The 27,670-nt window shown below is 35.7% G+C and overlaps 1 protein-coding gene across 3 annotated transcripts; it reads left to right on the top strand.

Moving 5' to 3' along the window:
* The first annotated feature begins 771 nt into the window (after positions 1–771).
* Positions 772–27,670, top strand: LOC100536083 (uncharacterized). Of its 3 annotated transcripts, XR_015504584.1 has the most exons (12): positions 772–867; positions 1,730–1,816; positions 5,504–5,893; positions 9,403–9,444; positions 14,933–15,066; positions 15,171–15,449; positions 18,286–18,381; positions 19,897–20,041; positions 23,890–24,070; positions 24,211–24,570; positions 25,091–25,167; positions 25,271–25,639. XR_015504584.1 is itself a non-coding variant. In XM_087276931.1 (11 exons), exons 2-11 carry the CDS (start codon positions 1,759–1,761, stop codon positions 25,346–25,348), a joined length of 1,980 nt encoding a protein of 659 aa, XP_087133057.1. In that variant the 5' UTR covers positions 772–867; positions 1,730–1,758; the 3' UTR covers positions 25,349–27,670. The 3 variants fall into 3 exon arrangements, 1 of the variants encoding a protein (XP_087133057.1); XM_087276931.1 differs by having other exon boundaries at positions 23,890–24,570; positions 25,271–27,670; XR_015504585.1 differs by lacking the exons at positions 23,890–24,070; positions 24,211–24,570; positions 25,091–25,167; positions 25,271–25,639 and adding an exon at positions 21,655–22,662 and having other exon boundaries at positions 19,897–20,793.

Here is a 27,670-nt window from a genome sequence, read left to right as displayed (position 1 = left end):
CTTCTGTCTCTTGCCTTTGATTGTAATTAATTAATTTTAATCTGTTTTATTTTGCTTAATTTTTATATATAGGTATAGAATTTGTATGCTGGTCTTTTTGTAAAGCACTTTGGTCAACATCTGTTGTTTTTAAATGTGCTCTATAAATAAAGCAAACAAACAAACAAACAAACAAACAAACAAATCAACAAGACAGGACGTGCACAGAGTAACCGGGATTGAAAGATCTGTTCAGCTCTCTGTGATCATCAAATGTGATCAAGATTGAGTTTTACAAGTTCCTAAAACAGTGCATGTTGGTAATAAGACAGTAAAATTGCTATGTAATTCAACATCACAGCCACATCCCAGTACAATTATAAAAGAAGACCTCAATTTGTGGATGTTAATTCAGATTTATTTTGTACATTAACATAATGGATATCCATACAGCAGTGGATATTAAAATATATCCTCTCATTTGCCATGCAAAAACAGTGAAAAGCTGAATGTCATAGCAGCTCAAATTTAGACTTAAAAAGGTCTAATGAATAATCTGATGGGTATTTTTAAGCTGAAACTTTACAAACACATTCACAAAAGACTTATCATAAATCTTGAAAAAGGAGTAAAATGGGTGACCTTTAAATTTTACCTTCACTAATTGCAGGGTAAGTTACCTGTCAACAAGCTTTCATGAACTTTCATTCAGTACCTGATGTGTAAATCTAATATCTTAAGTGTTACGTGATAGCAACAGTTCTTCATTGTATTTATTTTTCCTCATTCCAGAAGAGTTTCGTCTTCAGCGCAGGTCTGGCACACATTTAAGACCAGTGAAAATCTGCAAACCCGCATTAGGAAGAAGAGCAGAAGACACAGTCTGAGGTCAGTAAATCTCTTCTGTCTTTAATTTTGTTAATATACAGGGGTACTTATTATACAGTTGGAGTCAGAATTATTACCCCCTCTGAATTATTAGCCCCCCTGTTTATGCTTTTCTACAATGCCTGTTTAACAGAGAGATTTTTTCAACACATTTCTAAACAATAGTTTTAACAACTAATATCTAATAACTGATTTATTTTATCTTTGCCATGATGATGGTAAATAATATTTGACTAGATATTTTTCAAGACACTTTATACAGCTTAAAGTGATATTTAAAGGCTTAATTAGGTTAAAGGTTAACTAGGCAGGTTAGAGTAATTAGTTAAGTTATTGTATGATGCTTTTTTCTGAAGACTATCAAAAAAAATAGCTTAAAGGGATTATTAATTTTGACCTTAAAATGGCTTTTAAAAAATTAAAAGCTGCTTTTATTCTTGTTGAAATAAAACAAATAAAACTTTCTCCAGAAGAAATAATATTATCAGATATAATGTGAAAATTTCCTTGCTCTGTTCAACATCATTTGAGAAATATTTTTAAAAAATAATAAAAAGGGGGGGCCAATAATTTTGACTTTAACTGTATTTACAAATGCACAAGATAGTTTGTAGTACCCGGGAGACCTTGGGTTATTAGTCTCAGCTGTTGTTATTTGGCAATATCTATGAAACATTGTAATGTTGTAACTGACCAATCAGAATTAAGTATTCCAGAGAACAGTGTAATAAATGTGTTTATGATATTCATCTTTATATCTGTAGCGCTTTTACAATGTAGATTGTTTCAAAGCAGTTTAACATGAAGTTCTAATAAACTGAATCTGCTTAATAATACTGTACATGATTCTTTCTGGTTACAGAAGATTTTGCCATCATTTACTTAATCACCATGAGATTGTCTTCAGTTTCACAACACCTGCTGGTGTTCATATCAGTCTTGCCACTTGGTAAGGTTTTGTTCCTGTTGTTTCAGAATTTTTCAAAGTGTTGATATAAAGAGAGAAAAAATACACATGTGAAACTTACCGTCATCACTATCCTCACCCACAACAACCATCAACATTACTGACAGGAAATTGTAGTTCTTCAAATTAAAACCAGATTAATATTTTGAACTGAACGAGCCCAACATGCTGGAATTATTGTTATAGTACACTACATGACAAAAGTCTTGTCGACGATCCCAGTTGTAAGAGCGTCAAGAAAGCTTCTAGAAACTTGACTTCTATAAAAACAGCAGAATTCTTGTGATGAATCATCCGTTGAACTGCATTCCAATCACCATAAATACTGCAGAAGACCTACTGGAGCCAGCATGGACTTAAGAAATCAGTCTAAAAATCATGGTTTGGGGTTACATTCAGTATGGGGGCATGCGAGAGATCTGCAAAATGGATGACAACATCATCAGCCTGAGGTATCAAGACATTTGTGCTGCCCATTACATTACAAACCACAGGAGAGGGACAATTCTCCTGCAGGATAGCACTCCTTCTCATACTTCAGCCTTCACATTAAAGTAAAGAAGGTCAAGGGGCTCCAGGATGACCAGCCCAGTCACCAGACATGAACATTATTGAGCATGTCAGGGGTAAGATGATGGAGGAGGTATTGGAGATGAAGGTAAAGAGTCTTGATGAACTCTGGGAGTCCTGCAGGAACGCTTTCTTTGCCATTCCAGATGACTTTATTAATCAGTGATTTGAGTCATTGCAGAGATGTATGGATGCAGTCCTCCAAGCTCATGATGGAGTCAGACACAATATTCATTCTGTTTCCACTGCAGCAGGACTTTATATTCTACACTGGACATTATTTCTGTTCAGTGACAGAACTTTTGCCTGAGTTTAATCAAATCATTAGAAGTCATGGCATGATCATATTTTGTTTTGGTCAAATAAGCGTAATCTAGAGGCTTTTGCCTTTCATGTAAGCCACTTAAATGATCAACCAGAAGTCAAATTATTATTTGTTGTTCCTAAAACTTGGATAGGTGACAAGACTTTTGTCAGGTAGTGTAGTTGTTAATAAAATGCTTTCACAAATGAGAATGTCCCTCTCGCCAATAGCACCTACCTCTGAAAACTGAAGCATTATGCAAAAATCAACGAATTACTAAAAGACTTCTTAATTTGTAAGATTGTGACTTGTAATAAAAAACATGTACTTCTTAATCAGAATTAGGGTAAATAAAGATTATGTAAATTTCTAGCATTGCATGTTCAAAAAGAGCAATTTTAGGCTCATCTGAACCAATGATTGTTTACAGAATTGTTTAATGTGCATATAAAATAAAAGTCAGTTTTTTTTTGCTGGTGCACATTGTTAGTCTTAAGGTGAAAATAAATTGGTGAAAGTAAACACAATGAGAAAAAATTGTCTTGGTAAACTTTAATTTAAAAATGATTGTATGCTTCTGTTTTAAAACGTGGAGTATGATGTCAGCAACATTTGCATAGCCAAGCTTCTCCTATTGTTATTTTACTGTGAGTGAAAGATGAAAGAAGCATAAAACCTACTTAATATTCAGATTCAGCTGTAAACATAATAATAATAATAATAATAATAATAATAATAATAATAATAATAATAATAATAATAATGATAATAATACATTTTATTTAAAGCGCCTTTCAGGAAACCCAAGGTCACTGCACAACACACACAAACACACACACACACACACACACACACACACACACACACACACACACACACACACATGAACAAAAATTTGGGGTCAGTATGATATTATGACTTCTGCTCAACAAGTCTGTATTTATTTAATAAAAAATACAGTACAAATTGTAAAATAGTGAAATGTTATTGCTCTATAAAATAACTGTTAAAAAGTAGTTTATCATTTAATTTTATTTATTCCAGTAATTTTAATATAGACGCTTTATTACTTGTTTTCAGTCACATGATCATTCTGAAATCACAATAATAATAATAATAAAACTAATAATAATAATAATAATAACAATAACAATAATAATAATAATAATAATAATAATAATAATAATAATAATAATTATTATTATTATTATTATTAATATAATAGTAATAAAAGCTATATAGACAGGAGTAATAATTTATTTGAAACTACATTCAATAATAATACAATTTTATTTATTTATTTAAAATTGTAATAAATATTTAACAATTTTTAAAATGTAATAAATGCCACCTTAATGAACATAATCATTTTCTTAATTAAAGACAGTTTTAACATTTTTTTTAATGAATTAACTCAATAAAAAAATTGACCCCAAGCTTTTGACCGGTAGCGTACATATACACAATTCAATAATTTAATAGATAAACTGAGAGTATAAAAATAGAGAAGAGGATGAAATACAAAGACAACATACAAAATGTAAAGTAGTAGGGTTTTAAGTCTTGGTTTGAACACTGGGCAGAGAGTCAATACTGCGGATGTTAGGAGGAAGAAAATTCCAGAGTTTAGGAGCAGAGCGACTGAAAGCTCTACTTCCCATTGTGCTGAGACGGGCAGAGGGGACAGTGAGAAACACACAGTACATAATTATTCTGAAACACAACTCTGCAGCAACTTCAGTTCAAGCAAACTTTGAGTAGTGATTGGTAAATGCTTAGTATCTTAGTTGAGGGTATCCGCTGGGTTTTAAAAAATATTAAATGTTATTAAATCAATGTAGAGAAATTTAAGGTCCTTAAAAAGTTTTAAATGCTATTTTACAAGGTAATCAACTTTAAATCATTTTTGACTATGCAGTGTATGGTTATATGCTAAAGTTTTCCTGAATTAAATTTGTGAATATCAGGATGCTGTGTAGTTTATGAAATCAATAAAATCTTGTTAGATTTCACGTCATGCTGCTTTGTTTATTACATTAACTAAAGCATCACTGTTATTTCTGTACTTAGTTTTGGATTAGTTTCTTACATTAATATTCAGTAAATATGTAAGTTAAAATTGCAACCCTCACATGGTCACCCACTGAAGCTAAGCAAGGCTGCGCCCGGTCAGTACCTGGACGAGAGACCACATGGGAGCTAGGTTGCTAGTGGTGTTAGTTGAGGCCAGAGGGGCGCCCAAGCTGCGGTCTTTGTGGGTCCTAATGCCCCAGTATAAGAACAGGGACTCTGTACTGATCAGTGAGCGCCATCTTTTGGATGAAACGTTAAACCGACATCCTGACTCTTTGTGGTTGTTAAAAATAAGTGTTCTTCGAATAAGAGTAGGGGGTTTAACCCAGGCATCCTGCCCAAGTTTGCCCAACGACCTCTGTCCATCATGGCCTCCTAACCCTCCCTAACCCTCCCCATACCCCCCCCCCATTGTGTTAAGTGCTTTGAGTGCCTAGAAAAGCACTACATAAATGTAAGCAGTTATTATTATTGTTATTATTATTAAAATCTTGCCTGTGTTTTTCGGTTGAAACCTAAAGATGTTATAGTCTTAAAATGTATGGAAAGAGTCTTAAAAAAAGGTCTTAAAAGGTACTGAGTTGCACCCTCTGATTCCTGGATATACTCTGTAGTTATATGGCAGTCCTGCCCCAAAATAATGTAAACAATCAGCACTGATCAATCTTTGCACAAGTCTAAATGAATAATACTTTCATAATTGATGTTTTATGTTTTCACAGTCCTCTCTTTTGACCCCTGCTTTAACTACACTGTACTGGATGAATCAAGGAGATCTACAAGCAATGTCGATCCCAATCGACTTCCCTCTAAGACATTTTGTGACTATCATATCCCATGGAATGGCTGGTATCGTCTCTTCATTAATGGTCAGAGTACTCAAATGGCAGTCTCATCGGCTCCTTTGTATAGTTGTGGCTCTTATTATGCACTGGTGCTGGTGGGAGGACATCCAACAGTTCAGGATGGAGTGGTCTCTCGAACTGTCTGCGGTTCTTCGGGTAACGGCTGCGCTTTCGTGTCTAATTCCATCACAGTCAAAGCCTGTTCAGGAGGTTATTATGTCTATGCTTTTGTCCGGCCTGTTGGCTGCATTGAGGCATACTGTGCAGGTAAGCTTATGTTGAGCTCCTCATTGTGTTTGAGTATATTATTATATACACATTTTAATCTTGGACTAGACTTAAAGGAAAAGTTCACCCTATTTGAGTTTCATCTATTTAAAGATATTTTGGGCGGTTAGGACTGTCACATCACAGTAAGAAGGCTTGTTCAAGTCCCAGCTGGACCAGCTGACATTTATGTGTGGAGTTTGCATGTTCTCCCCGTGTTGGCGTGGGTTTACTCCGGGTATACCACAGTCCAAAGACTTGCGCTAAAGGGGAATAAACTAAATTGGCCATATAGTGTATGTGTGAATGAGTGTGGATGAATGTTTCCCAGTTATGGGTTGCAGCTGGAATGGCATGCACTGCGTGAAACATATGGTGGAATAGTTGGTGGTTCATTCCGCTGTGGTGACCCCTGATAAATAAAGGACTAAGCTAAAGGAAAATTAATAAATGAAGATATTTTGAAGAATGTTGAGTGTATGCTGGGCAAATTTTCATGAATGGTCTCTTTATGCCTTATCTGTGAAACCAAAGAAAATTTCCATCGAAAATCCATCTCTGCATGCAACACAAGTGTATTTGCTGAAAAAGATCCCCCTGACTGTATTGATCAATAAACTTTCAATTGTTAACTAGAGAGATGTTTCCTCTGCAATAAAAAATGATACACACTTGTTTGCAATTAACCTTATACACTTATCTGAAATTATATTATTAATGATAATAATAATCAACATTATTATTGTGCACCAAAGGATAGATTTTAAGATGCTTTTATTACAGTAGTTCATAAAGCACTACACAACATGACACCTTCCTACATTTCTGACTGTTTATCAAAATATAATCCAAACCGTTTGCTACTCTCTTCTAGTGCTTGATTTATAGAATATTACTCGATATTGCAATCTGGCAGCACTTCTTTTAGCCATTATGCTCCTAAAATTTGGAACTGTCTCCCTCTTGAAGTGAAAGAATCCCCTAGTATTCATGTTTTTAAAAAGCGTGTTCAGACACATCTTTTGAAAAATTGCGTATGAATACACAAGTTTGTAAGGTGTATGCATTTTATCTATTTTGTTGTAGGTTTATGTATGTATGCATGTATAGTGTGTGCTTGCATATGTAAGGACTATTGTGTGCGTGATCATGTGGATATATGCTTATATTTTGTGTACATGAATGCAGGGCCGGCTCGTAGCATAGGCAGTATAGGCAAATGCTAAGGGCGCTGTACATCCAGGGGGGCGCCAGAAATGAGCGCGGTTAAGTTGGTTTTGTTCTTGATATTTCTGACACATTCAGTGATATACGGCAATAACTCAAAAAACCTCTTACCCTAAAAAGATCTAAAGTGTGTTTGCTACAAAAAGACAAAGCTGGTTATGTTTCAGAGCTGTCTTTTTCCTTTTTTTTTTTCGCTCGAAATTATGACCACAGCTCTGTTTAGCCGGGAGAGAGTGGAGCTCTCAGTAAGGGACCGTCGAAAAAGTGCTTATTTTTTTCGTTTTTATTTTTTATTTTTTGCTCTGTCCTGCGTGTTTTATTTTAAACACAACTAATTTTGTCTTAAATGAGCACAAACCGTTGCTAAGTAGTCGAATGCTTCATTCATTTATTCATTTATATAGATCTGTGCATTCTTAAAGTGACACCACTGTTATCAAACAAAACACAAAGAGATTAATTTGCTGCTCTTCACTAAATAACTATAGTAACTTTGATCAATATTCAAATACAATTAAAAGTTAAATAGGTTTTGTAGCTTTATTTAATTTCTGTATACGCCATTGTTTTTAATAGGTTAAACCTTTTATTTTATTGTCAATATTTTCAAATGTTTTCTATGTATTCTATCATTTGAAGCTATTTGTTGTCCCATATTTTTTTACATCCCAACGTTGACAGATATGGCATAACATTGCTAATCAATAAATATCTATAGTGCTATCTGTTAGTTTTAATGTCAGCTAATGTTATAGAAGTGCATAGATGTTATGGAACATAGTAATAGTAATATAACTATCTCCATCATTACTTCCTCAAGCAAGTGTGTAAATATTAGATATATTTAGCAATAATGTTAATTGCATTGGCATTTTTATCTGACGTTTTTCCAGCTTGTAGTAGTCGATCAAAAAGCTTTTTAGTTTCTTATAACTATACACTAGCAGTGGAATTTACTGCGATGTGACGGGGTGCCATCTGAAATCTTTCCTAGGGCGCCAAATTGGTTAGGGCCGGGCCTGCATGAATGCTTTTATCCGAGTACATGTGTCAAGTTTATGTGGTCTATTTTAATGTTTTTTTGTTGCTGTTTGTGAGGCGCTTTGAGTTGCATGTATGTTGGAAAAGTGCTACACAAATAAAATGTATTATTATTATTAACAATCGCGAAAAGAACAGCGAAAGAAGGTCGCTGGTTTTAGCCCCGGCTGGGTCCAAAAACATGTGGTATTGGTGAATTGGGTCAGCTAAAATTGTCCGTAGTGTATGAGTGTGTGAATGAGTGTGTATGGATGTCTCCCAGTGATGGGTTGCTGCTGGAAAATATGTGCTGGATAAGTTGGCGGTTCATTCCACTGTGGCGACCCCATATTAATAAAGGAACTAAGCCGAAAAGAAAAATGAGTGAATGAATAATAATGATCGTAGTAGTTTGTTCATGTTAGCAAACACATTAACTAACATTAGCTAATAAAACCTTTTTGTGATGTGTTACCACTAAATTTAATATGCAGAAGCAGAAGACCTTTTAAATCAGTTGTTTATAAGCAGTTAATCAAGTACAATTACGGGAATACTGTACACTGTAAAAAGTGGCCGTGATTTCAACGGTAAAAAACTGTAAAAAATGCTACAGTACAAATCCATAACCTGGTTAACAGTATATTTCCTTATGTAAATTGACTTTCCAAGAATTCCCTGCATGGCACATCACTTTTTATGCATTTTATTGACATTAATATGGATCTTTTTAGTTGTTTCCCCATCAGTTATGTACATTAGAGATTTATGTTACATCTAATGTTGATAAACAATGTTTATTTCATGACTTTAATTTTATGCGTGTTACCATACTGGTGTTTAGTAGCTGTGTGAATGACACTGAGCACCTTCTATATGCCGATACTCTTTTCTGCTTGTGGGAAAAGTTGATTGTGATGTGCATTGGCTCATTATGTAACTTCCTCATCACCACCTGCATGTGAGTGTGCTAACATGTCTAAATGTTTAACAAAAGATGTGTAGATGTTGATCATTCAAAACACAGACTACGTCTATAAATTTATAAAATACGGTAATTTACCGTAAAAATGAAAAATTACTTTTACGGTTTGTACCATGTTTTTAACGGTAAATTACTGGCAACCACAGCTGCCGTTTTTTAAAATAAATTTTACGGATTTATTTGTTACAGTGTATAGGTGAATAGTGTTCATCAATGTTTTAAATTTTACTTAACATCTATATCTCTTTGTCTATTAATTTCCATTTGTTTTTTTCAGATGCAAGTTTTATAACTGTGCCTCCAGTGTCAACTACGCCAGGTAATGCAGTAGTTCTATACCTATACTGGCAGCTAAAATTATTTCATAAGATCTATCATGACAATCTGTCATTGTATTGGGGAGGATTTGGGTCTGTGTGTACAGACTGTATGTAAAATACAGATTGAATAGTGTGGATGCAGTGCAACTAGTGCAACTTTCAGTGTATTTGTAAAGCTGTGATTTAAATCAGTGATTCCCAAAGTGGGGGTTGGGACCGCCCCAGGAGGACAGGTTGGGTTGCTTATTGATTTCCATTATATTCAATTTCATTATTCCTTTCAGCTCCTATTATGGGTTTTTGAAAATGACCTTCCATGTAGTATGTAACACAGCGCTCAGTGAAGTGAAATATCCAGATAAGGCTTAAAACTAGATTTAAAATTTTAAAACTTAGATTTTTTAACTTAAAACTATTGAATCATCTATAAAAGAGTCAACTCATAGTGCTTAAAAAATGAATCGTCTTGATAATGAGTCTTTAGTTGTGCTGGTTCGATGTCAGTATGGAACTTAAGCGTTACACATATCATCCTCTGGACAATGATCATCTGATCGTGCTGGTCTTCTGTAGTAATCTACGACTTAGTGGCGAATCATGGCGAATCTCCTCCAGAAGTTACAGCGAATCTTTGTTTACAAGTTTGTGGCGTTTGAGTTGTTGCTTTCATGTAATATGTGTTTGACAGGACAGACTGTACTTCGCGTTCATTTCATACAGATTACAAAACTAAAGAACTTTTGTTTTCAAGTGCTTTTGGTTCACTTAAAAATTCAGATTTCATGTAGATATATTTTGTATGTCTGTGGAGCAGGTATTTGTTAAGATTCTAGTGTGTTTGTTGACCACTAAACTGTCGTAAATATATTATATGAGCTTCTCCGTCAGTATATAGCGATCGATAATTGACTCCTTCATTCGCCATAGTAATCATTACACTTTTCCCCATTTAAAACTATACGAGTGACATGTCTTGTGTATTCTATGGTCTTTGTTTATAACCCCTTCCAGGTCGAGAGTAACTGGGATTGTTGTTTTGGGGGCTTTGGGCTGAAATATTTGGGAATCTCTGATTTAAATGTTCTGAAATTTTATTGTTTTTTCAAGGCAGCATTTCAGTAGGAAAGCTAATTTATTCATAAAGTCGCAGAACACATTGACAACAGGTTTTTGTACTTTCAGATGTTTCTGTGTAAACGACAAGAAAATTAAAACAAACCATTATTTATTAGCAAATGCTCAACACGTTAACAAAAGTTTTTATTTTATTCGCTGTTACTAAGGTAAAGTAACGTGAAAAGTCAAGACTGAATTGAAGTCTTATTTCTATGTGTAAGAGCATTGGGTAACACTTTAGAATAACTATCTGTTTTAACTAGTTATTAGATAATTTATAAACTGTTAGTTAATGAGTTATAAATGACTTAAATAAAAGTTAATAGTTTGCTAATTATTTATAACTGTACCTAATGATTTATAACTATACCTAATCAATTATTAGATCATGAACAAGCTGTTAGTAAATTACTTACTAAAGACTTGTTAAGTATCAGTTAATAGTTTATATATGTTATTTGGATGTCATTCTATAGTTTCAACTATTCTTTATTTATTAGCTGTTAGTAAACGAGGAATAGTTGCAACTTTCGAATAACGTCCCAGTAACATACATAAGCTAATAACTAACACATAACTAATATATAACTCACACTTTACCGATCAGTTGTTCACCATCTAATAACACCAGTGAAACTTTGTGGAACTTAAATAAAATATATATTTTTTTTTACTTATTTTGTTTTTCAATTCAATTCAATTCAGCTTTATTTGTATAGCGCTTTTACAATGTAGATTGTGTCAAAGCAGCTTCACATAAATGGTCATAGTAACTGGAACAGTGTGGTTCAGGTTTTAGTGTTTAAGTTCAGTTCAGTTCAGTTTAGCTTAGTTCAGTGTGATTTAATCATTACTGAGAGTTCAAACACTGAAGAGCAAATTCATCGATGCGTAGCTCTACCAATCCTGAACCATGCGAGGCAGTGGCGACAGCGGAGAGGGAAAAAAAACTTCACCTGATGAGAGTGAAGAAAAAAAAACCTTGAGAGAACCAGACTCAGTTGGGCACGACCATTTTAATTTCTCCGCTGGCCAAAAGTCTTGTGCAGAACTTCATTCGCCGTGGTTTATGCTGGAAGATGGCCTCAATGAAGACTCGTCTGTCCCTGGAGCGTCGCTGGAATCAGACACATGTTCTCCACTCCCCACGACCATCAGCGCAGCAGCAGCTCAGGATATGGCCTGGTCCCGGATATGGAATCCTTGGGATCATCACGTCGCTGGTCTTGGATCCAATCAGTGACTCCGCCTAATCTGAGGATCTCGGGATGAGTATCCCCAGGTGAAAATAGAGAATAAAGAGAATAATTAGCGTAGCTGCTGTTCATAGTGTATATAAGCAAGATGTAGAAGCCAGTGTGGAACCCGCTAGGTGATGCACTGAGTGTATGCTTTACTAAACAGATAGGTCTTTAATCTAGTTTTGAACTGGGAGAGTGTGTCTGAGCCTCGGACATTACCAGGAAGGCTATTCCAGAGTGTAGGAGCCATGAAAGAGAAGGCTCGACCTCCTTTACTTGATTTTGCTATTCTAGGTACTACCAGAAGCCCTGAATTTTGAGATCTTAAAGAACGAGTTGGTTTGTAGCGAGACAGAAGGTTGGTTAGATAAACAGGAGCTAGATTATTTAGAGCTTTATAGGTGAGAAGTAATATTTTAAATTCAATACGAAACTTAACAGGCAGCCAGTGTAAGGAGGATAAAATTGGGGTTATATGATCATATTTTCTAGACCTGGTCAGAACTCTGGCTGCTGCATTTTGTACTAATTGAAGTTTGTTAATAGAGGATGCTGGGCAGCCAGCAAATAGAGCATTACAGTAATCCAGTCTCGAAGTCATAAAAGCATGGACTAGCTTTTCTGCATCTGAGATGGATAGCATATTACGTAATTTAGCGATATTTCTCAGATGAAAGAAGGCAGTTTTTGTGACATGGGATATATGGTTTTTAAAAGTTAGATTGCTGTCTAATATGACACCCAGATCTTTTATAGTAGAGCTAAAGCTAACTTTGTATCCCTCTAATTGTAAATTGAATTGCGAGATCTGCTGTGTGCAAGATTTAGGCCCAATAAGTAATAATTCTGTTTTGTCGGAGTTTAAGAGAAGAAAATTGTTGGTCATCCAGTCTTTGATGTCTTTGATACACTCAGTTAGTTTAGAAAGTTCAGACGTCTCGTCAGGTTTAGTGGAAATATATAATTGAGTATCATCTGCATAGCAGTGAAAGCTGATCCCATGTCTTCTAATAATGTCTCCCATAGGTAGCATGTAAATTGTAAACAGTAAAGGGCCTAAAACTGATCCTTGAGGCACCCCATACTTTACTGGGCAGATTTGTGAAGGCTGTCCATTAAGATTCACAAACTGGTAGCGGTCAGTTAAGTATGACTTAAACCATTGTAGAGCCTGTCCCTGGACACCTGTAGACTTTAAACGATTTATGAGGATATTGTGGTCAATGGTGTCAAATGCCGCACTAAGATCGAGTAAAACTTTCATGTTTAGCACAAAAAGTGCCCAAACCTCATGGGTTTGTATTCTTGTATACTGCTGTTCTGCCATGTGATGGCTCAGTATGTGTGTTTCTAATCTATACATTAAACACAATGTTCAACATTTCAACTGTGGAGTTTCTTTGGTAAAATATGAGTGGAACAAGGTTAAGGTACAAACATTTTATATTTTAAACATGACAACAAATTTCTGTAGCTTGAAATTGTTCATTCCATTTGCTGTTTTTCATATATATGTATATGTATGTATATATATATATATATATATATATATATATATATATATATATATATATATATGTATATGTATATATATATATATATATATGTATATATATATATATATATATATATATATATATATATATATATATATATATATATATATATATATATATATATATATATATATATATATATATATATATATATATATATATATATATATATACTAATTCATACTTAACAAGTCTTTACTAAGTAATTTACTAACAGTTTGTTCATGATCTATTAATAATTTATTAGGTGTAGTTAAAAGTCATTAAAATAAAGTCATTTAGAACAGCTTGCAAGTTATCTATTGGCTATCTATAAGGTACAGTTATAAAAAATCAACACACTATTGACGTTTATTTAACAAGTCATTTATAACTCATTAACTAACAGTTTATTAATGATCTGATAACTAGCTAATCTAAAGTGTTAGTGATTCAAAATTAAATGATTTCATGACAATATTTTGTAATGGTTACGACTAAATTGGTTACAGAATGAATGTATGAAAAAATATAAATATAATATTAACTGTACCCAGCTAAATGTAAAAAGTTACCTGAGACGGAGTAAGAAAGACAAAGAGAGCAGAACCTCAAGAACGCAACACAGGCTCATTGGGAAAATGTACCCAGAGAAATTTCTTGAGAAATATTTGTTTGCTGCCATACATATGTCTGCATTTTATGACTAAAACAAATGCTATGAATCACTACCACTGACTGCTTATCTGCTTATCTGGTATGACTGGTTTGCCTAGTAGCTCACCAGAAATGTCGTTAGACTTGGGTTTTGAGTCGAAAAATGACAGTTTCAGATACCAGGAAAAAACAAAACAAAAAAAAAACGTCAGTTTGAGATAACAGTAGAAGCACACGACTGCAATGGCTTTTCTCTTCTAGTTTGCTTTTGAAAACAATATAAGTTGGGTTTAGAGAAGGAGGTGTGTGGGTCAGTTGATATCAACCAGATATATTATGCACAACAACAAGTTGGCTGATTTCCCTCATGGACACGCACAAGAACACATCACCGCTTCCCAGTAATGTATCTGAGATTGTTCACAATGTACACTGCATCCTCTAGTGGATTTGTGATAGCAAAAACTAGATAGCATAGTCCAGGGTACATATTTGTCAGTTCTCAAAAAATGTAGTCCTGGGCACATAATTCTAATGAGCCTGGGATGCAAGAACGAGCCAGACCAAAAAGGAGGCTACTAACATCGATACTAATATTAACTTTTTATAAATACACATAATAGTGCTGCATTTCTCTTAATATAATATTACCAACTAGATAACTATATGCTTTTTTAAAAAAATAATTAAGATAAACAATGCAATTTATTACACCAACAACTGGAATGTCATTGACAGGTGGTTTTCAATTAAAGGTGCATTCTTTTTAAAAATGTCTCAGTGTGAGCTGAAAGGTCACATACAGTAGCATACAGCAGATTAAGAGATCTCTCAATCAGTTTAATCATGTTTAGCAAAAGTTTTCACTGCCTGAATCAAACATTAATCTCTTCAAACATAATAAAATGTTAACAGAAATATTTTAATTCTTTGAGCAGCACCAGGAATCTTCTACCCATTCGGTTCAGCTGCATTCGATACAATAAATCCTGCTTCGGATGAAGGAAGCTCCTCTGCTATTACACTGTTGAGTCCGTTTCAGTTCTTTGGCCGCACATACCAGCAGATTTATGTAAGAATTTAATTCAAAGTCTAAATGAGTTGTGAATGCCTCTTTAAAAATAGTAATCAGTTAAACACGTGGTTGTGATTTTAACAGTATTTCTCATGTTTCAGGTTAATAATAATGGACACCTCACATTCAGCCAGGCTTCAACACAGTATGCTCCTTACTCATTTCCAGCTAATGGAAGTCAAGATATAATTGCTGGACTCTGGACTGACCTTGATAACCGTCAGAGAGGAGTCGTCTCTTATAATCAATACACTAATGGAAGTGTTCTCACTCGTGCCACTCAGGATATCAACACTTATTTCCCAAATCTGATCTTCACTGCTTCTTGGGTCGTAGTTGCAACGTGGAATAAAGTTGCCTACTATGCCTTAACCAACACAGTAAGTCTGGTACCTTTATTGTGTTTTTATTGTTACGACCTCAAAAAAAGGTCTAGGGCTGAAGTCGAACATAAAAATTGTAGAGAAAATAAATGAACAGTTAGCAGGTTTGATTTTGAAATGACCTTTAAGGTTCTTTTATTGTGAGAAGGTGGAAAAGGTTTGTATTTACAATAAACAAATAAATGAGCGCAAACAAAAAGCTTCAGGGCTGAGCAAGGCCAAAATAATAAACAAAACATTTACTAACTCCACCCCGAAGATAACTTACCTACTGAATCACAAATAAATGAAGAAAATAAATTACAAACACTACCCTTACTCCTTAATTAAACGAAAAAACAGGAGAAAATCAGTGTCAAAGTAAATGGCACTCAGACCCTATGGCGCTCAGCTCACAGCTTTATCAAACAGGGTATTTGACAGTCACAAAAAAAATTGGAGGGGAGAGGAAAAAGGGAGAGAACACCTTAATGTTCACAATTTATAAACAAACAGAAGCACTATGATATGTTTTTCACACGAACGCCACACTCTTAGAAAACTCTCCGTCTCTCCAACCAGCGATCTGACTCCGTCGGTTCCTTTTCAAAAGATGCTGACTTCTGCCAGCACCAACCACAGCGCACGCACGCAGCACGTTCAATTAGGGCGGGGTAAATGTAAATGTAAATGTAATGTGTATTTATATAGCGCATTTATTGTGTATGGCCATACACCCAAAGCGCTTCACAATCATGAGGGGGGGTCTCTTCACACCACCACCAGTGTGCAGCATCCACTTGGATGATGCGACGGCTGCCACAGGACAACGGCGCCAGTGCGCTCACCACACACCAGCTATTGGTGGAGTGGAGGGACAATGATAGAGCCAATTCGGTGGAGAGGGGATGATTGGGAGGCCATGATCGTAAGGGCCGATTGAGGGACTTTGGCCAGGACACCGGGGTTACACCCCTGCTCTTTCACGAGAAGTGCCTTGGGATTTTTAATGACCACAGAGAGTCAGGACCTCGGTTTAACGTCTCATCCGAAAGACGGCGCCCACTGACAGTGTAGTGTCCCCTTCACTTTTACTGGGGCATTAGGACTCGCACAGACCACAGGTTGAGCGCCCCCTGCTGGCCTCACTAACACCACTTCCAACAGCAACCTAGTGTTCCCTAGTGGTCTCCCATCCAGGTACTGACCAGGCTCAGCCCTGCTTAGCTTCAGTGAGTAACCGGTCTTGAGCTGCAGGGTGACATGGCTGTGGCATGGAAACCTGGAAACAGGAACGGGCTGTGGCATGTAACCTGGAAACAGGAACGGGACAGGACGAGAGAGGGAAAAAGAGAGACACACACACACACAGCAGCACAGAAACAACCCAATACGCTCTTGTGTAACATTATTTAAACTGATTGTTCTAGCTGTCCTGTACGGTGACCTTATGTGTCAAGAAAGGCTCCTTTAAATAAAAGCATTATTTATTATTATTATTATTATTATTATTATTATTATTAAGTTATTTTGTACTTTTTGAAAACATTCTGAGTATGCTTCACACAGGTGAGTGGCCTCCTGGAGGAAAAAACAAACAAACAAACATAGATTGGGTAGCTTAGAGGCCTTTCATACACACGGCGCAACAAGGCACAAGACATGTTTGGCATGATTTGTTGCTATTTTCATGTTTTCCGCCACATTGTTTACATAGTAAGGTCATTTGCACCACTTTGAGGACTCATGGGCGTGCCGGTCTAAAAAGTACGTGTGTTGAGATGCATTGTTGCTATTTTGAGGAACTAAAAGCTTTTGATAATCTAAAAGCTGGTCTAAAGTTAGTTATGCGCCTATGGTGGTCCAAACGCTTACACATTGCATACTACATAGATATCTTTACATGTGAAAAAAAAAAATAGGATTAACAAACTGCAAAAATTATTATCTTCTACATAAATATAAAATCCACTGCCTTCATGCCTTCATCTCAGTGGGCTTTTTCAGGTTATTCATGACAATTTGCATTTGCATAATGCTATTATTAGTGGCAGGATTATTTATTATTTGCATATTTATAATTCTTTTAATGAAAATAAGTTTAGATTTAGATCATCTTCACGCTGCAGATGGTCTGGTTAACTGTTTTCTCTCTCAGTTTTTTCACTTATAAAGTCTACCATGTTAACAGCAAATGCACCATGGTGTGATGCAACTGACTCTTAAAGGGAATAGGAGATGAGACTCTCAATGGTTCAATGCATGTTATAGTCAAAACACACCATTAAGAGAATAAGTACAACCCTACTAGACCATGCACCGGGGCGCAGATAGTATTTTTCTGTTTTTAAAACGGCAAAAGTGGATTCAGACATGCCCTTAATGCTTTTACGACTTTGTGCTTAGATTGTTAAAATATAGCTCTTAGACTTAGAATTGTCATAGCATTAGAATACAGCTACTCTCTGATGATTTAAAGTACTTCTTTTATCCTCACTTACAAATCACCTTTGGATAAGTAATCTTCTAAATGAATAAATGTAAATGTAAATCGTGTGAAAATTTTGTCATTTTTTTCACAATTTGAAGGCAATAAGTATTTATATTGTCATCCAGGAATGATAACCATGGGAAATTACTGTCAACACTTGATTTGAAGAATTGTTGCCAAAAATACAAAATGCCATAGACCAAGTTCAAACTGAATTATTTAAATTATTATTATATTGACTGTGTACACAGTGATCGGAACACAGAAATTACTACTAAATATAAATAGCACAAGTTCAGAAATTGACCCTCATAAATTGTGAGTATTTTTATGTTTAATGCTTTTTTCCCCATTTTTTTTTAGGAAACGTCGTTTCAAGTGATTTTAATTTCAGGCAGTAATTATTCATTTATTTTGATGAATTATGGAGACATTGCTACAACAGGACTTCAGGTGCAGGTAAAAGATTATTTTAATTACTGTATAAAACTATTAGTGTAAATGTTTTGAAAAAAAAAAAAGTAAAGCCACTGTTTGGTGTTAAATAAGCCGGTACAATAATTGATTTGTTTATCCAAATTTTAAGTTGTTCACCCTTAAGTGGATCCAATCCTTTTTGATTTTCACAAAAGAAGATATTTGGTGCGATTTGTTGCAATTTTCAGAGCAACGCAACCCAAATTGTCCCGTTTTGTGCCATGTTGTTTAAATAGCAAATCCATTTGCACTACTTTGTGGACTCATGGGTGTGCCGGTCTAGAAAGAAGGTGTGTTAAGGCACATTGTCGGCACATTGCTATTATGAGGAACTAAAATAGACTTGGCTATTGACCAGTTTAAAGCAGGTCTACAGTCTAGCACAAATTGCATTAGTTATGTGCCTTACAAACGCATACACATTGCTTAATACACACAGGATCTACAGAAATACACAGATATCTTTACAAGTTAAAGATAAAAAAAATAATAATTAAAGGATTAAAATGTTCCAAAAACATTATTTTCTACATAAACATGACAATCTGCTTTTATATAATGATAATATTATTAGTAGTATTATATATATATATATATATATATATATATATATATATATATATATATATATATATATATATATATATATATATATATATTTGTTTGAATAAAAAACAAGCTTGGATTAGTCCACCTGTAGGACATATGGGGCATAAGAAACGTGGAAACATGTTTGGATATAACAACTCAGTTTTTTGACCACACATCGTTATTATTGTTCATTTAATACTTTGCTGGAAATTAGAACTGAACTCAGAAATAGTTTTGAAACTACTCTTTGTGATTAAAAAACTATTTTACAAATGTAGGCTGATGGATGTCTTCAGTGGTGCATACAAAACTGTTTCCTGTTTCCACAAAAATAAGACAGTGAAGTAAAGAGAAAGTAAAGAGGTCGAATGGAGGAAGCTCGTTCTTTATCCTCATGCTGCATATGGTCTGTTTAACTGTTTTCTCGCTAGTGAAGCGTTCAGTTTCTCCACTTACAAAGTCAACCATGTAAATAGCAAATGTGCCATGGCGTGACGTAACTGACTCTTAAAGGGAATGGGAGATGAGACTTTGATTGGTTTAATGCATGTTATGCTCAAAACAGACCCATAACACAATAAGATTCGGGGGAATTCGGACCCAAATTGTTGACATGTTGGAAACCACAAGCCATTGACATCCATAGAAACTTAAATAAAAAAATAAATCCAAGCTAATGGTTACCTGTTTCCAACTTTCTTCAAAATATTTTCTTTTGTGTTTAACAGATTTTTGGAAATTTCTTTCTATCCATTTAATGGCTAAAATAAAAAGTCTGCAATATGCTGGGTTAGACAATACAGAGTGCTATTTATTGTTAGATAATAGAGCTGCTACTATACTGACCAAAGACGAATGCATCATAATAAATATATAAATAAATGACTGACGTTTTTTCACATTTAGGCTGGTTTTGACACCATGAACTCCACAGATTACTTTGTGATTCCTGATTCAAACAGCGGGAGCTCAATCTCAAACCTCAATGCCTCCAGTAATGTCAATGATCTAGGCCGATGGGCCTTCAGGGTGGATAGTGGACCACAGACAGGTAATCATACAACTCACACAGACTTTACTATTAATCGTGGGAAACACCAAGCTGAAGTAAAAAAGCTGGCAGTGACAAAAACCCACTGTGTTATGGCCTCATATCGGCTACATCTGGATCAAATAGCTGCATGTGAACACACACACAAACTATAAACAAAACTGAGGAATTAGCTCATGCAAATATGTTTGATAATATGATAACCCATATTGATTGCAAATATTTAAGCAATGCAACAAAAGACACCCGACTGACCAAAATCTCTCTCTTTATAAAAAGGTTTTCTTTTACAAGCCAATGAAACATTTTGAACTCCATGTAATGTCCTTTTATTATTAGTTTATATTTTATTGCATGTTTCAAAACATTATTCAACCAAGGTTTTTTTTTTTGAGTATTTTATGTCAGCATCGATGCAAGAACTTTTCATATAATGTATTATCTAAAATTAAGTGTATATATAATAAAATTAAACTGAAAAGATGCAGTACAGTGCACACATTTAAATTCTAATTCCAAGACGTAAAAAAAATTATAATAATCAAATGCATTTTAGAATGATGACAGCAATGATAATATAACTTTAACTGTAATGAAAGAGATTACACAAATAACTGCAAAGTGGAATATAAGTCCACTTTTGTTCGCTACAGCACACTGTTGTTTGCCAGAATGATGGTCATCTGGCCATCAGAAAATATATTAGTGTCTCAATTTCCAAAAAAACTTCTGAAAACATTGTTAAAGGTGCAGTATGTAATAGGGATGTAACAGTATTGTAAATACCGTCATACCGCAATATTAATTTTTTTCGATATTACCGAAGTCGCATGACTCGGATAGCGGTGTTGTCGCGCGAGTTCTTATCAGCTGTGTTGTCGCGCGCGTACTGTAAAGCGGGGAAGGAGGGTATGTCGCGTCGCGGGGGCACTTTTGATCATTTTGGAAGGGAACTTTCTATCCAAGACTAAAAAGGGCATGTGCACTGCACAGGTTGAGCACTTTGTGTGCACGTGCCTGCAAGTTGGGGAATACGACTAATCAGTCATGGGGACTGCAAAAACACAGCACACTGTTCGGATTGATGCAGACATGAGATCTCTATCTCACTCATGGTTTGTCCTCTCAAGTGGGGGAAAGACAATGCACAACGTTCCTCATTGCTAACAACCTGGGCCAAGTCATATCTCTCTTGTCCCAGAAACCTCAGTCCCAAATGAGAGGGTTTTTTTGTTCTGTTGCAGGGGACATTGTAAATGCCCAGAGATACCAGCTTTTACCAGATTATATTTATATGATAATTTTCCTTTAAAGCCATCTCTATCTAAGTGAGTGAGTGATTAAATGTTGAATGTGATGAGTTTTCAACAATACTAAATTAAAACTTAATTTTTTTACATGGTTTAATATTTTTTTGTTATTAAAATTCAAGTTCCTGTTTCAAAGCTTACAGATAGATGACTAATTTGTATGTCATTGACACTTTTGGCACTTTTTTGGAGTATTTTCATAAGTTTTGTTTTTTCCTGTAAATGATTCAATAAATACCGTACCGTGACATTCATACCGAGGTATTACTGTACCGTGAAATTCTGATACCGTTACATCCCTAGTATGTAAGTTTGACACGCAGTGGTTGAACTAAGTATCGCACTCCTGGATCAAAGCAAACGCAAGCGCAGGTTGCCATATTGACGACAGGAGCGAGTGATTTAAACCGTTTTCTAAATAAAGCAGCGGCACTCGATAGAAGGAATATTCTCCATACTAAAAGGGGTTTTTATCCTAACTAACACTTCAAACTGATGTGAGAAATGGCTTCTATTTCTCACAGGTGAACAACAGAAAACTGACAATGATCACCTCAGGTAAACTTTATGTGCTTTATTCAGTGCAAAATGCTCACAATGTGAGTTTGAATGACATTTTACATGACATTTATTTTCTTTAAGGCTTGTACACACGGGACACTTTTCGATTGTGTTTATCGTCAGCGTTTTCTCGATGTTTTTCCAAATTCAAACCCAATCGATTTTTACTGGCATAGTGTAGAAGAGTATGCAAAATCACTCCTTGACGTTGGATGGCGCTACAAAACTTTAAGCTTCTGACACCCGCTTGTAACAGTGCTCTCGCATTGACAGTTTTGCGCTATAGAGCCTCCAAGTTCAGTTTCAAGAGTTCCCACTTAGATACTGTTTGACAACTTGTTAGCAAGTTAGCAGGTTTGGCATGCTGTCACGGGAGAGAACCCTGAGATCGGAGATAGTTTAGCCCAGGGCTCCTGTCAGGTCCATAAAGCATGTGAGGGGAGTACGAGGTCAGGTGTTCTCGAGAGCTCCCCTCGGCAAAAGAGGAAAGGAGGAGAAGGGGTGGATGGGGTGTTTCTTCGGAAAACGAAGATAAGGGAGTAGATCTTAGCTAGGTTATTTATAGTGAGTTTGGATCAATCCGATTGGCTAGCCAATGAGTGTAGATGAGTGGCCAGCTGCAGTCAATCATATCACGTGCTCCTCTCGAAATTAGTTTGTGAAACTTCATTTACGGTAACTTCAGCAGCTTCGTGCACGTGAACAAAAGTGCCAACCTGATAGGTGGAGAAGGTTGTGATGTGGCACATCAAATAAATAAATAAATAAATAAATAAAAGTAGAGCATGAGGCGTTTCTTAAAAAAATGGTGCTTTTACACCTGCCGTTTTGTGCGTTGGTGTGCATGATCACATTGGCCCCCTGTATTTAGTCACAAGGCATTAAACATTGAAAGAAAACGTAAGCGCCTTTATACTGCAAGCAGCAGCAGACAGTTCACCTCAGATCTTGAAAGTAAAATAAACTGTTTGAATTTAAACTGTTAGAACTAAATCCATATCAGTGATTCAGCATCTGCATTTAATAATGTTGAAGAGGGTTAATATGTATTAAATGAATTTTAAACCTCACCATTTTGTGAGTTAGTGCATATTCTGTGCTTCTAAATAGCTGTATTTAAATTTCTGTCGTGTTTCGTCTTGAGCAAACAGCCAAATTGCTCATCACTACATACAATATCTCGTCTTGTATCGTGTTGTTAGGACACGCGGTTACAATGCAACCTGCTCATCTAATGTTTACCCACGTAATATTTATAATTTGCCAAATAATAACCTTATGTGGAACTGAATCTGTCTCATTTCGGAATTCATATGATACTGTCCACCAGAGGTCCCATTTCAATCACGGACGCATGCTATCAGAGTCTTTCTGATGAATGAGTGAATTAAATATGCGGTTTTCCACCGAGGCAACCCCAAGTGCTGAAATATAATGGACTAAACTGGCATTGGGTAGGTTAAAAGGACCAAAAACAAAAAAGATCCAAAAAAGAGTGGGATGGAAAACACACTTTCAAAGCAGAATATCTGACTTCAGCATTGTTTTTCAGATAAACAAGAATGTTCACTTAGCATGTCTCTAAAATATGTGCAAACATATTATGATATTTTTATTCTTTAGAAGAGTCAAAAACTTACATACAGCTCCTTTAAAATTAGACAAGGTAATTTTCAATAAAAAATATTGCATATAGCTTCTGGATATTTGCCTGTCAGATAATCACCTATTTATTTACATTTTTGAGAAAGTAAATTTCCTCTTTACCAAGGCAATTATTTGCTAAGGTTAAGCTATTAACAACATCTGGACTGAAATCTGCAAACAATGACAAAAAGCACTGATAATATGCAACAATCTAGATGGCGCTGTTGAGGTCGGCTGCTGACATGACTGCTCTGACCTCCTTCCTATAAGCTTTGCACTGCATATTGTACTGTGACAAAAAAAATTGAGATTTCATAATAACCTCTGCAGTGACAACAACACCAGCACCGACAACAACAATTGAGACCACAACAACAACTGCTCTAACATCAACACCAGAGATGACAACAACAACTGCACTAACATCAACACCAGAGATGACAACAACAACTGCACTAACATCAACACCAGAGATGACAACAACAACTGCACTAACATCAACACCAGAGACGTCAACAACTACTGCACTTACATTAACACCAGAGATGACAACAACAACTGCACTAACATCAACACCTGAGACGACAACAACTACTGCACTAACATCAACACCAGAGATGACAACAACAACTGCACTAACATCAACACCAGAGATGACAACAACAACTGCACTAACATCAACACCTGAGACGACAACAACTACTGCACTAACATCAACACCTGAGACGACAACAACAACTGCACTAACATCAACACCAGAGATGACAACAACAACTGCACTAACATCAACACCAGAGATGACAACAACAACTGCACTAACATCAACACCTGAGACGACGACAACAACTGCACTAACATCAACACCTGAGACGACGACAACAACAACACTAACATCAACACCAGAGATGACATCAACACCTGAAACCACAACAACAACTGCACCAACATCAACACTTGCAACGACAACAACATCCGCACCACCAACAACATCTGCACCACCAATACTGGCAGGTAATTATAACCTTTGAATTATTTATTGAATTGTTATGCTTTGCTATTGGTGCATTTCACATGAGTAACATGCTGATTTCACCAAGTAGGACATGTTCCTGAATAAACACCTGTGTTGATTCTGGAACAAAATTCCAATCATTCTATTAGAAACAAGAGATATGTGTACCGTTTAGGTCAAGTTTAGGCTTGTGGCTAGGTTTATTCACTTCTATGTGATTGTTATCCAGCTATTTCCCCCTCTGATTTTGGGAATAATTTACAGTTATGAATGGGTTTTAGGGTAGCGAAAAGGTATGAAGTAGAATAAATTTCAGAATAAAGCGCGGGAGAGATCAGTAACTGGTTTCATTTTGGACGGGAGTGGGCGGCCTAACAATATTGCTCCCAACTCCCGAGCGAGCGAGCACGTGTATGTGTGTGAATGAGACAGCTGCTGCGTTGAGCTTGTTTGTTGCTGTTTATGTATGTGTGTGTGTGTAATTTTTAGAAAAACATATGCTTTTTTCTTTCCCCTTAGTTGTTGGACTTAAAGTGACGTTTACTACACATCTAGATCTCACTGACAGTGCCAACCTCAAGTTAATTTTACAGCAAGTAAGTCAGATACACATGTAGTACTGTAGTTTATACAAACTACAGTACAATGCTATTACATAACTAATGCTGACTTTCATCTGTTTGTCCATCTTTTTGTCAGGTGAAACAGCAGCTGGTCTCTTACTCTCTCCCAACCAGCGTACAGCTGGGTTTAAGAAGCCTGCAAAAATTACAGTAAATTATTATTGGTTTCCTTCAAGTAAAAGCATTGTAAAAATCATTGTCCCAAACCTTATTATTTAAAGGTCTAACAATTTAAAAAGATGTAACATTGTTAGGGGTTTAACAGTACAGATTAGTCACAGTTTGGTACGTACCTCGGTTTTGAGGTCACTGTTTGGTACATGTGCGGTACAGCAGGGATAATACAGTAACAAAAAAAAAAATCTCTGTTCTCTGTTTATTTTTTTTAACAGGCAGATGTGTTTTATCACTCTCAGCTAGAGTACTTCCTGTGATGCAAAAGTACAAAATAAATAGAATAATGAAAAATAAACCTTTATAATTAGGAAACTGTGTTATAATCTTTCAAAAGTTCAAAGCTCAGCCCTTTCCTAAAACGACAGAAAAACAATAACTGTGCAGAATTCAGTAAGCTTCAAAACTGAAATCTCTTTCAATGAAGATATCTCTGCTTTGTCCATCTATAACAGCGGGTGCAGTGGACTACAACTGTTCAGTCTTGTGCGTGTGTGTAGAGAAAGAACTCATGTGTGTGTGAAATGAGACAGAATCTTATATTTTCGTAGTTTTTTTTACGTAAACACTGTTGACAGATGTGCATGACTTACGTCTTCTGCAGCTCCTCGCACATGAGCACTGCGTTTTTTAAAAGGCATGTCAAGATAAAACAGTTTCAACCTGCAGCAGCGCTCATTACTGTCAGTTCCAGAGCAGTGGACCAATCCGTGGCTGGAATAGCATTGCGAGCTTCTGTGTAGAAAGTTGGCACGACAACGCCAACATTCAATTCAGCTTTATTTGTGTAGCGCTTTTACAATGTAGATTGTGTCAAAGCAGCTTCACATAAATGGTCATAGTAACTGGATCAGGGTATTTTAGTTTTAAGTGTTTAAGTTCAGTTCAGTTTAGCTCAGTTCAGTGTGATTTAAAATCATTACTGAGAGTTCAAACACTGAAGAGCAAACTCATTGATGCGTAGCTCTACAGATCCTGAACTATGCAAGCCAGTGGCGACAGCAGAGAGGAAAAAAACTTCACCGATAGGAGAGTGAAGAAAAAAAACCTTGAGAGAACCAGACTCAGTTGGGCACGACCATTTTAATTTCTCCGCTGGCCAAAAGTCTTGTGCAGAGCTGCAATCTCATCGGTGGAGGCTGGAAGCTGGCCTCAGCGAAGACAGAATGGGCGGAACTACTAATGATGGGAAGTTACGATCATTTTACTGACTCTGAGCTTTGAGTCACGTTCATCGATATAAACAAATCTTTTTTTCAATTTGCTTGCAAACACATCTACAACTAGCACAAACGTTAACCACACATGAAACAACCTGAGTTTTTTGTCTATGTTTAGCTGAGCTCACCTCTTCTGACATCAAACTTGAGTCGTTCATTCTTGTGACACAGAGACTCCCATATAAGTTGAATCAATGCACAGAGTAAAAATGTAAAAACTCTAAATTGTAGAAGTTTACCCCAAAGGATGTAGGAAATCACAGAAAAAAAGAAAGAAAGAAAAAAATGTGTTGGGTCTCAAGAGGATATGATGAACGAACGACTCAAAAACCAGAAGGCTCGAAAGGTGAACGAATCACAGGTCCTTTCAGCTTAGACTAGTGCATTAATTCAACTTATATGGGACTGTCTGTTTTTTTTGTGTTTGTGTGTCTTCATAATAACAGGGTTCATACTGTCATGGAAAACCTGGAAAAGTCATGGAATTTTGGCATGATAATTTCCAGGCCTGGACAAGTTTTGGAAAAAACAGTAAAACCCATGACGTTTTGGAAAATCCTGAAAATTTGTTTGACAAATATCTGTATACTTGAATATAGGTTAGTTGTCTTTTCTGTCCATGACCAATCCCATGGTCTTACATTAGTGCGTTACATAAACAAATTTTATAGATAGAAATATAAATTTAAACTAAGCAGTTGGCAGTTCATTCCACTGTGGCGACCCCTGATAAATCAGGGACTAAGCCTAAAGAATAAATGACTAAAAGACTAAATGAATGAATAATTGTTACATGCTTTATGATATGCTGTAATAAATTTGAATATGCATTGTTTTTTCTTATTTACCACATATACAAAGACATTACATCTAACATTAGGTCAAGACAATTTACTTGAAAGTCTTGGAAAAGTCATGGAATTGTGGTAGTAAAAATGTGTATGAACCCTGTAATAATTAATTGATTATTCTATTGTATAAATTCCCCAATGTTTCTTCTGTTTGCTGCCAGTTGTTATTTGAATGTAATGTTTTCTAGTGTACATCCTCTTTGTTTGCTCATTAAAGTCATTTCTGCCAGC

Source organism: Danio rerio, chromosome 12, assembly GCF_052040795.2.
Source record: "Danio rerio strain M-AB ecotype USA chromosome 12, GRCz13ab, whole genome shotgun sequence".
Classification (NCBI taxonomy): domain Eukaryota; kingdom Metazoa; phylum Chordata; class Actinopteri; order Cypriniformes; family Danionidae; genus Danio; species Danio rerio.
Note: the sequence above shows the minus strand (reverse complement) of the source record. Positions and strands in the feature narration are given on the sequence as shown.